This window comes from Rhinolophus sinicus, linkage group LG03 (assembly GCF_036562045.2).
Source record: "Rhinolophus sinicus isolate RSC01 linkage group LG03, ASM3656204v1, whole genome shotgun sequence".
In the NCBI taxonomy this organism is placed as follows: Eukaryota; Metazoa; Chordata; class Mammalia; order Chiroptera; family Rhinolophidae; genus Rhinolophus; species Rhinolophus sinicus.
This window is the reverse complement of record NC_133753.1, coordinates 68,754,589-68,767,102: the sequence shown is the minus strand read 5'-3', so window position 1 is coordinate 68,767,102 and position 12,514 is coordinate 68,754,589. Positions and strand designations below refer to the sequence as shown.

The 12,514-nt window shown below is 33.4% G+C and overlaps 1 protein-coding gene across 3 annotated transcripts in view; it reads right to left on the bottom strand.

The window, feature by feature from the left end:
* Positions 1-12,514, bottom strand: part of DPH6 (diphthamine biosynthesis 6) — a 151,550-nt gene that overhangs the window by 137,235 nt on the left and 1,801 nt on the right. For 2 of the 3 annotated variants that reach the window (XM_019725546.2, XM_019725543.2), the window contains exons 2-3: positions 10,707-10,801; positions 6,185-6,378 (exon numbers count right to left, since the gene is read on the bottom strand). In XM_019725546.2, coding sequence (XP_019581105.2) covers positions 6,185-6,378; positions 10,707-10,801 — 289 coding nt within the window. The remainder of the gene's footprint in view (positions 1-6,184; positions 6,379-10,706; positions 10,802-12,514) is intronic. The other variant, XM_019725545.2, reaches the window with a different exon arrangement.

Sequence of the window (12,514 nt, the reverse complement as noted above, 5' to 3'; positions counted from 1 at the left end):
TAACAGTGGGAATGAAATCAAAGGATCATATTTCAGAAGTCATAGAAAGAATATCAACATGGCCTAGAGAACTTATGGTGGTGGTTGGGATGGGAGGGTACTGACGAAAATAAATCTAGTAGTGAGGTCCAGGTTAGACTTAGGTGGTGGGATAAATGATGATGTTTTTTAACTAAGAGGGAAAGACAGGAAATAGAGTAAGTGTGTGCAAAAATAATAATAATAATAAAATAATTAATAAATTTTAAACTTATTGAGCTTACCATGCCTATACGATTTTAAGGTGGAGAAATCATAAGCAAATGAATATATGAGTATAAGCTTACCATTGTGGTCCCAATGGTCAACCAGTTTTGAAAGTAGGTAAGAAAAAGAAAGAGGGGAAGAAGGGAAGGAAGGGGAGGAAGGAGGGAGAAACAGGAAAAAGGAGGACAGGGGGGAGCTACTGAGTGAAGAACCACCTAGGATGGTTTGTAAGGAGTTGGAACCTATTTATTTTCAGGAAACATGTTGCTCTTTGCCCTCCTGTCACAGTTCACCTTTATACTAACAACAATTTGCTTTATATTTGGAGAGTCTTCCCTCCCACAGTGGGTTCTGTTGTTTCCACAGAACCAAGAGACTCCATCTCTTACTCCAGGAATGACATATGATCTAGGCCTGCCCAATTAAATGGAATCATCTTCTTCCAACAGTGACTGACTCATGGATAATACAAGTCAGGACACTGACAATGAAACAACTGGATTTTCCTTTGACCTATTAAGAAGATGGAAGCTTTTTCTACTAGATTTGAACCACAAAGAATATAACTGAGAGCCGTCTTCTAACTACTGTGTTTCCCAGAAAGTAAGACCTAGCTGGACCATCAACTTGAATGCATCTTTTGGAGGAAAAATTAATATAAGACCCGGTATTTATTATATTATATTATATTATATTATATTATATTATATTATATTATATTATATTAATTATATTATATTATATTATATTAATTATATTATATTATATTATATAAGACCAGGTCTTATATTATAGTAAAATAAGATCGGGTCTTATATTATAATTTTTGCTCCCAAAGACGCATTAGAGCTGATGGTCCAGTTAGGTCTTATTTTCGGGGAAACACGGTACAAGGTTCCTGGCTGAGCAGAGAGGCAAGAAATAGAAATGGGGAAAAGGTGAAGGGGGAACTTTGGTTATATAATTTGTGTCCTGTATCTAGTCTACTTGAAGCCAAACTTAGATTATTTTCAAGAAATCGTCTTTATTTAAACCAGCTTAAACATGAATTTCTGTTCCTGGTAATCAAAATAATTCTAACCAATACAAAGAGTAAAGTGGCAATGATGTTTACTAAAAATATTAAATTAAAATCTGTTTTAAAAAATCATTCATTTACAAGCTTTTCTATCAATAGTAAATATTCCATTTTAAAAAAAAGAAGGCAGTTATTTATTGTTGTATTCAAATTACAAGTGCCCATTAAGGATTCAAGGTCATCGACACCAAGGTACCTGATGAGAAAAAGAGTACAAGAAAACAAAAGTATCAAAGATTAGAAGAGGAAGACTGAAATTGAATATTTAACTTAAGAAAAAATATTAAGTTACATTACAATGGAATTATCACAGATTTTTCAATCAAGAGATTCCATTACAATGAAAGCAAAGGTATGCCCCCCCCCCCAAAGAAAAAGGAGAACAGGAGGGAGACAACAATAGAAAGAGGATTTCAGTTAATTTCTTGAGTCAGAAAGCAGAAGAACCAATGATGACTGATAAATTAACACAGGAAGCCATAACCTACTGTTTACATGAAAATGGAAGAAAGCCAAGAAAGGAACAAAATGAGGCCACAAAACTCCAGGTATCACAAGTATGAGATACAAGGCTAGAAAAATTCTAAAGACAAGAGTGTTCACAGTCACCAATCACGACTTTTGAGAAAAGCCTACAACATGAAAGATAACATAAACATAAGAAAAAAAAAAAAAGAAAACAAACATTTCAGGAAATGAAAGACAATGTTTAAAATCTCTAACCTGTATTTTAAGAAGGATGTAGGGATATTACACCAAGAAGGAAAAATAGGTTGTTACAACAAGGGAACAATCCATAAACAAGTCAAGTTCTTGGCTACATGACTGCCAAAATAAAATATGTGAGAAAAGATAAGAGACATGAAGTTTCATTCTAGGAGGTCTAACGTCTGATCAGTGAGAGTACCAGAAAAAAGAAACGGAGGAAGTTGAGGGGAGCAAATTATGAAACAAATAATGGGAGAGCATTTCCCAGAGCTGTCCTCATACTGCAATTCTATTGGCTCTGCTATTTTTTGTGTGTGAGACTTGACATCAGGTTTTCTTCCAGCAAGAAAAAAAAAAAAAAGGCCATATCAGTTCTATGCCTCACATCCACACATTCCTCTGTACAACAGACAGAGCTTATCTTCTGCCAACCATCCATCATCCTAGGCGTCATTCTATTTGCTACAATGTAGGTTAACAAAACTATCCCTGATCCAATCACTATGATCAACAGAATGCCATGTTGTGACTGGCTTTCACTTGGATTAATGCCATCCTGAACCAACATTAAGGGAAAGAGGACAAGGCTATGCTGCTACTCAGCAGGAAGATGTGGAAGGGATGCAGGGGAAGCAACCTTCAATGTCCAGTGCATTTTGTTGTGACATTTCAGTATACCCAGCATAAAGACACAATCATAAAAGTTAACAGAGAGGAAAAACAAGTCAGCTCAAAAGGAACAAAAATCGTATCAGCATCAAACTTCTCATCAGCAAAATGCTAGAGGATCGTGCGGCAATGCCTTCAAAGATTTGAGGAAGAATAGCTTTCAATCTAAAATTTTAAATTCAACAAATGTATCAATCAAATGTTGAGGGCAGAATAGTAATGTTTTCAAAATGTAAGAATTTGAAAGTAACTTCTCTAAGGAAGTTTCTTAAAAATGGACTCCACTGAAATAAGGGAATAAACCAAGAAAGAGAAAGATATCAGATCCAGTAAGAAGTAGCCTCAAACCAGTGAAGAAAGAAAGAATATATTGGTCCTTAAATATATTCTCTACAGAAATATGGTATTTATAGGTGTCTTTTAGTAACTACTACATTGCTTATGTGACTTAAAAACACACACAGAATTTGAAAATTACTATGTTTTCAGGAAATAATATAGGTTATCTATATGCCAAATTATTCCAGATAAGAACCAAAGTGACATTTTAATATTAAAGAAATTCTTTTTTTTTTTATTAAATTTATTGGGGTGACATTTGTTAGTAAAATTACATAGATTTCAGGTGTACAATTCTGTATTACATCATCTATAAATCCCATTGTGTGTTCATCACCCAGAGTCAGTTTTCCTTCCATCACCATATATTCGATCCCCCTTACCCTCATCTCCCACCCCCCACCCCCCGCCCCCCTTACCCTCAGAAATTCTAAATGTAAAACTAGCTATATGAAAATCAGGTATCTTGCAAACAGCTTGGGATTTACATATACACACACACACACACACACACACACACATACATATATACATATATTACGACTATATGTATATACATTACAACTATATATACATGTATATATACATATATATGTATATATATAGTCGTATATTGTCGTAATCATCTGATCTATGAGATATAAAGGCTTATTATAGTTCTATTAGTTTTCCTGACTTCTACAAAAGTTAGGAAACCTTTAACTGTAAATTCTTCCAAATCATTCCTACTTCTTTTCAGCAGTGAATTATTAATAAACTGTCTACAAAAAGGAACATCTCCTACTGAAAAATTAGCTCTAATATTTGGGAGGAAAACAGAGCTACAAAAACAAAAACTTACATGTGAAAGTCACAAAATTGCAACCTGTTATAAATAAAAGTTTGAAAGTAAAATAGACCTAAATGCTTTCAAAGATCCATTAATATTCAAAGGATTGAAAAAAAGCAGTTCCACATTTTTCTTAGGACAAGTGGAGACTAACTTGAAGAATTATAGCTCTTCTAGATTTGTTTTTTCCATAATTGCTCAATTACTCATTGGAATATGTAAGACCTTTATTGGAATCTTCGCACTAGTGTTTCATAAATGGATTTAACTATAAAAGCCTGATTATTCAATCTCTTCCATAAAAACAATATATTTCTGGTATTTATGTCCTTAAAATATCCCAAAGTAAAATTAGTATTTCTATACAGGAAAAGAAGGAACTATTTAGTCACAGACAACTTGATAACATCTCTTTCAACTATAGTTATAATTATCATGTACAAAATTCCAAAGCAGAAGTTGTCAAGATTTAACATTGGCATTAATTTATGTCATAACTGATGGTTATATAAAGATAATGACAAAGCATCCATTTCTTCAAAGACAGCATGGATTTCTTCTTAGCTGCTAAGAAGAAATTTCTGACCATTTTTAATTAAATTGATTAGTAATTTATTATCTATTCCTTTCTTGGAAGGCTGTTATTATTACATAGCTTCTCCAAAGTTTTCAGTTATCAGTGATTTTTAAGCAATCCAATTACTTCTGGTTTGAGTTCCACCATTTTGTAATACCGGTTTATGCTAAAACTTAATATTCAATTTCTTTATATCCTGAAAAAGAAATTTTGAAAATGCAGAATTTGCACTCAGTATTTCATACCTCAAAGTGAACACTGTCAAGATTTTAGTTGCCCATATGGAGAGAAGACTATTAAAAGTGGAACTCTTTTATGCCTTCTCCTCTGTTTGATAATCAAAATAGTTGTTATTAGCATTAGTCTTCCCAAAGGGAAGAGACCAAGTCCCTGTGATTTCCTTTGAAAAATACTTATTATGCTATTCAGAACTAAACAGTAAATTATGGAACTATTATAAGTGTTTCCCCTATTAGTTTCTTTTTTAAAGGATAAATAAAAATGAAAATGTTCTGGCATACAAAATAAGAAATATTTTAATCAAGGAAACTTCAAAGAAATTTAAATGCTTCACATATTTTTTGAATCAAAATCCTTACTTGATATTAAGCTTTGATTAGCATCAAAGTATAGCTTTGAAGTAGCTATTTGGGACTAGCACATTTTCATGACAAAGGTTCATGACTAACTTCTGAAAAGCTGAATTTCTCTGAAGAATGATAAAATAAAATACAATGTCCCTTGGTAGAAAAAGGGACAGAAATCTTCCTTACTTTCCTTTGTGAAAAAATGTTAAGACATCCAGGAGATACTGGTTTAAATTCTCTTATTTCATTCAGTATGCCTTATATGAATTGACTATAGCTGACTGAACAAAATTCATATTTAAGAAGAACACTGAACTGTATTCAAATAGTTGGCTATTAATGAGAATGAAAAGGTAATTACTTAGTATAAAAAAATCTCCATTAATTAACACGTACTGAGTATAGTACCTACTAGAAAAATGAGCCCCACACTTTGTCTCCTAAATTTTCTGTCTAGAGAAATTAGCAGTGCATGTACAATGGCTGCCAAACTCTTATATACAGGGACTTGAGTATCTAATTCATACCTCCTCTACTAGATTTAAACAAGGCTCAGTCTCTCACTTTCTTTAGGTCTATTTAAATTTCACCATATCAGAAAGGTCTTGTTTGGCTACTCCCTGCCATCACTCTTATCACCTTGGCTCTGCTCCATTCTTCTTCGTAGTACACATCACCAGCATACTATTTATTTATTTGTTTATTGTCTGTCTCCTTCCACTGGAAAGTAAGCTCCAGCAGAACAGGATTTTGTCTGATCTTTTCATTGTCCTAGTCCCTAGTTCCTACAACTATATACCAGGCACACAGTATGTATTACAAAAAAAAAAAATAAGTATGTATTTCTAAAAAAAGAAAAAAAAAGAAAGATTGAAAGGTCATCAGCTCCAAAATCCTAAGGGGAAAAACAACTCAGGTAAATATCATTTGACAATCCTGGATGCCAAACTGTGTCAAAAATTATTATTTTTAAATACTATTTAATATAAAGACATAGTAACAATTTTCTTTTCTACCCAAAAGACAAAATCTTTGTAAAGAATAGTTAGGCTACTAACTGTTGAAAATTATTTACTACTAAATAATTCAGTAAATGTAATTTTCTAAATTACACATAAAATTCAGTAAATGTAATCAGTCGCTCTGCATACCTTAACAAGCTTCAAAAGCTCATAGAGGTCTTCAACCTCATCACCTTCACATTTGGTGTACACTCGTCCTGTGTCCACACTCCTTCCTCGTATGGTGCGGCGATAGAGGGGAAGAGCCATGGCTTCTGCATACAAATCAATGGCACGGTGACCTACTGTCTGATACATGTAGCTATCCAGTTCATCTGATCCCACTGTAACAATTAAAGTGGGAATAATCAGCAAAATACAGTGAAAAGGAAAGTGGATTTGAAAATCCATCTAGGTTTTATTGGTTGGAGAGCAGTTAACACATAACTTAAAAGCTTACTACACTGTATCTCTCTGCATTCACAAAGTGAAATAAAATTGAGTGGCACATCTGTCCTCTTATACCCAGTTCACATCAGCTCTAGTCATCTCTACTGCTAATTACAAATACAATTATATGTATAAATTTTTAAAACTATATACAGTGAATGTTTGAAGGGAAATCTAACCAAATTTTAATTATTCAATTAAAGACTTTATTATATAAATGTTTTTTTCAAATAATTCAAGGTTATTCACAAAGTCATCTAGAGTTATAGCAGAAAAACTTTCTTAAATATCTTAATACATGACAAATATTTGCAAGAAAAAATATTTAGATGCTCTTGCTATATTTTATATTCAGTACTTCAACAGAACACATACACATATATAAATTGAATACTGCTAAAGTAGTTACAAATGTGTATAGAAACATAACTTAAGCTAGTCCGTAACACAATCACTGGTTGTCACAAGATTCAACAAATATCAACATAGGTAAAATATTCAAAACAGTTGAGTCACATCAGACTTTTTGGCAAATCAAATGAACTTAAAAATATATTGGAATAGACTTCGTGATCTCATAATTTTATTTTTTAGAAAAAAGAATGTATACAAAGATTATTTGCAAAGATATTCATTACAACATTATTTGTAATACATTAAAATTATAGTATATCCATGAAATACTATATAATTTGAAGAACACTAATATAATTTGAAAAGCATTTTCTAAAAAATTATATTCTGCAGAATAGAAATCCCATGAGATATTAACAGGCAATGGATGAAAAACGATTTAATGGTCAAATCAGTTTATAAAAAATGGGAGTAAATCATGTTAAATAGGTGTCTTTGCTGCCTTTCTTTCTAGGCTAACGTGTTTAAGGTGCTCGAATAAGAGAAGAGAGTATGAACTCTCTCTCAAATTTATCTGTCCACAAAACACATTTCATGTGGTATTTGTATTCCAAAGAATATATCTAGGAAATGCAATGGTAGAATAATACTTAATGACATGAAAGATGTTCACAGTATATAAAGGTAAAAAAAAAAAAAAGGTTACAAAACAATTTGTTTGACATACATGTATATAAGTGTGTATGTGTGCACATATGCCAAGCAGGTCCAGGCATTCCATTGAATGTGAAAGCATCCTATCAAAAGGCATGGAAAATGGTATTGTAAGAAAAGGCCCCCTCAGTAATCAAAACCATCAACCATATGCCATCACATTTTGACTCATCAGTTTTCTGGACCCACACATCGGATTGGCTTCCATGTACTCACATCATCATTATAAATCTGTCTACTCCTGGTCCAGTAGAAAGTAGAGATATAGCCAGTCACCTAAAAACTTTTCTGCTGACCCTCATCTCAAACTTAGACTGTTTCTTTAAATGTATTAGTTTTAAAAATATTGATACAATTGAATTAATATTATCTAGAAAACTTTGAGCTTCTTAGCATGAAATGACGTTCGCCTAATAATGAAAACATTTTGCTGACTTCAAAAATCTAGAGGACAATTTTCCTTTAAGGCTCCATTTAGTCCTAACCACAATGCAACTTTTATTAATGGAAGCTACATAGTAATAATGGTATGAGATCAAATAAAACCAAAAGGCTCCGCTGTTACCTGAAGCACCTCAATTAACATGCCACAAAAGTTCCTACTACAAATTTAAAGAGATGGTTTTATGAATTTTATGACAATTTCACATTATCCCCATTGATGGGGATAAATTCCTTTCCAGACGACCTATTGAACACCTAGCGCCATGAATTCACTCTAACCAACTTTACTCTATACTGGAGTCATCTCTACCAGTCATTCCTCTGTAAGATTTATTTTACAACATGTTTGGGCGGAAAAGAAGTTAATCAATGAATCATTCAATAATCACCAATTTCCTGCAGACTTTAAATCAAAATTATCTAAACCCTCTCCATCTCCCAAACCCATAGACATCTATTTTCTTTCACTACAATTACAATAGGTTCAGCTGATTGTTTCCAGCTTTTACTTCATAATATTTCAATTCCATTTACTACTGAATGTTTTCTCACTAACAACATTCTAAATAAATGTCTCCATTCCACTGTGAGGTATTACGATATACTTTACTTGTCATCTTACCCACCCTGCCAGGGAACCATTACCACATGGAAAATTATACAGTAACGACTCGGTACAAGGTAACTTAGTAATTCACGTAGAAAAGCTGAAGATAAGATAGAAACTCCAGGGAGGGAAATTATGATTGTATTAAGTATGTATTACATATTATATAAACATCTGCTTATATTTCCTGTCAAGATAGAAAGTTTAAAAAAATCACTTGTCTGACACAGTATAGTGCCCACTCACGCTTAGTCAGAGTTTTCTCCTCATTTATTTAAAGTCCAGAAATAGGTTATTTTCAAAACAACTCACCACAGAACAGCTATCGCTATTCGTCATCAGAACACCAGAGCAAAATCCTAGAGTGTATGTTTACCCCAATCCTCTATAGAACTTGTTCTACTTCTTCCTATAAAATATTTCTAATCCCCATCTTCCCACTTCACTTTCCACATTACTTGGGTCTTAATCACAGAAGGAAAGAAAAGAAAATTTTAAGTATTTGACTGAAATAACTGCTGGCTAATTCTAGTTAGTTCATTATTCATCTGCCCTCCAATGAACTGAGTGACTGCCTACCAGAGGCACAGAGCTGTCCCAAGTGCTGAGGAGCAATTAAAGGAACATAGAAGATATGACCTCTCCTCTCAAGAGGCTTACAAACAATCTATTTGGGGTTAAAAACCAAAGACAAAAGAAAAATAGAAGAAACAAAACAACTGTAAAATGATATGAAAACAAAATTCAATATACTGGCAGCCTTGAGGAAGGAAGGAAGGAAGGGAGGGAGGGAGGGAGGGAGGGAGGGAGGGAGGGAGGGAGGGAGATCTGAAGCTACCTTCATATTCAACTACATTTACTGAATGCCTACTTTGTGCCAGGAAGTATGATTAGTGTTTTCACATATACTGTTCTGTTAATTCATCCTAAAATAGCAGTAAAGCAAAAGCATGGAGTCTTGAAAGAAGCTGAGTAAAGGGAATGATAAAAAGATCTTACTAGAAGAGCCATGTGGAGAAGTAGTAACAAATAAACTTAGACAAGTGTTAATCTCACCCTATTACATTTTAGCAGTTAATATCTGTAGTTATATGGGTATAATAAAAAGCAAATCAGTGTATATTTTCCTTTTTTTTTTAAAGTTCCAATTGGGAAAAAAATTGTAACTAAGTGTGGTGATGTATGTTAACTAAATTTGTTGTGGTGATCACTTCACAATATACTTGTATACATATACCAAGTTATGAATTGTATACCTAAAACTAATACTATGGTATATGTCAGTTATATCGCAATTAAAAATATATATTGTTCAGGGTTGATATCCCTCCCAAATTCTTATTTGTAGTCCTAACATCCAGTACCTCAAAATGTGACCTTATTTGGTTACAGGGTCATTCCAGATGTAATTTGTTAAGATGAGGTCATTAGCGTAGACCCTTAGTCCAATATGACTGGTATTCTTATTAAAAGAGGAAATGTACACATAGGCATGGACACAGAGGGAAAAAGAGTTCTAACTGGGGAAATTTCATTGGGGCGAAATCTGAAAAAAGTGGCTAAAATGAGAAGTGTGGATTATTATGGATGTCATTGTTACTACAGATAAATAAAAAGTGGAAACGTATTACCTCATGCCTCTCTCAAGTCTCACAAACTTAGCTTACATCTACGATGCCTAACCTGGATCTTTTTCGTATATTATAATTTTTCAATATACATCTTACCTCCCAAGCTCCTAGACGCTGCATCTTATTTACCTGTGTATTGCCTGCAACATTTGGAAATGTGTTGTGGTGGAATGGCAGTGCACTCTGAAGTAAGGGGATTCAAGTCTCAGCTATGAAAGTTTGTTCTACCTATTTAACCTTGGACAAATTTATAGAACTCTGAGCCTCAGTATCCCATCTAATGAAACTGTCTAGGAGTTCTTATGAGTATTAAAGGATACGTAATTGAAAACACTTAGCATAGAACTTAGCATCTGATAGGTGCTAAAGATGTATTAGTTCTTTTGTTTTTGCATGTTGTACACAATAGAATGCAATTATGAAGTTGGTGTTTCAGCCATTTAGAGTACTTCCAATAAAGGTATACACTTACCTTGGTTTTCAGCTGGTCTTAGATTTGCTAAAGCAACGATCTGATGACCGGCAGCAATGCACTGCATCATATTATAACAGCTATCCTTCCCACCACTGAAAAATAAGTAGATAAAGAGATAAATATCAGGTTGCTGACCATTACTCCCCGTAGAATCATTAGATAACAAAATAGAACAAATTATTTATTCACCTTTTCAGAATATTTCAGGGACTGCCTTACAATTATAATGCAAAAGACCACATGTAATTTCCATAACATAGGCAAACTGAGCAAATGGATTTGAATGCCTAAGGTTGTTACTCATGAGAGTGAATGAAATTATATGCCATTATAACAAGGATCATTCTGAACAAAATATAACTCTTTGGTTTGTGATAGTAGCTTTACTTAATATACAAATAAAAAATACGATTTAAGTTTATATTTTAGCTAAGCACTGATTATATACAGTCCTAAAATGAAATTCTCTATGAAAAAGTAGAAAAACATCTAATCTGTTCCACCATAAGAAATCTAACAATTGGCCTCCATCATCACTTAAAGGATCAAATAAAAGATTTGAGAACCAATCAAATAACAAAGTATGACACACTTGGTGGGTTCAAATTCTGTACAGATAGAAAGCAAAATGCTGAATTGCACTGATAAAGTTAAACATCAATACTGTCAGTACTTCAGCTTTCAGTCATCACTATATGATGGCAGGATAAGGCTTGAGCACAAATCTAACAGATGAAAAAGAACTTCTAAACTCTCATACCAAATCTATGAGAAGGTACACACAACTCATTTAGTCAAGACAAGTGGTACTTCAACTATAATGGGTTGGGATGAATAGTAACCTTATTTTGGTTTCATACTGTTTCTTATTATACATGTTTCTTCCTCTCTTTTATTATTGCCTCTCTTCGGGTTTTTGTCCCCGTTTCACTTCTTTCCAATCTTTGCTTAAGATCCGCAAACGTACTCCCAGGCAATGTCTAGACCTATTCACAATCCAAGAAAATAAGAGACTTTATCCTAGAAGCAGCCTTTTTGCCTGTTTAGTTCCCAACATTTGTCTGCCTCTACCACATTCTGATCAGTAACAACTGTCATTCCACAACTTCTCAAGGGGAGAGATTGTAAGGGGCAAAGTGAAGTTATACATCACACTCCCTTTCCTCAGATTTTGATATTCCCATAAATAAGTCTTCCACAGCTTCCCCTATTGAACCTCACTGCTCTATTTCTGTAGGACCAAGATCTAATTCTTCAGAATGTTAAAGATTAAAGGATATACCTGCACAATTCTAACTCTTTATAATACTAAAGATTAAAGGGCATAATCCTTTCAGAATTTAATGTTATAAAATATGCTAAGCTTTTAAATATTTCCCAAATTGTGTTCTGCAGAACACTACTGTGCAAGTACTCTAAGAACAAAGGTTTTCAAGGTCAAATAAGTTTGGGAAATGCCGCGTTTCTTACCTCTTGGAATGTCACAAAGTACATTAGAATATGTGGCATATGAGAAGTCCAACAGAAGATCAAATTTTAGTTTCCAATTCTGGATATTAAGCTAAATTACTCTGTGCTTGTGTTTACATGCTTCATTATAAAATTAGAGAATGGCCTAGCTAATCAAGATGTCATTCAACTGCAAAAATCAATGATTCAATCTTTTGTGTAGTAGAAAAGTGTTCTTTATGGTCTAAAGATGTATAAGAATCTTGGTTTCACTTATTCTCTAAAACAACACAGATATATCCCATCTCTCATTTTAGTCTACACACACACACACACACACACACACACACGGCACA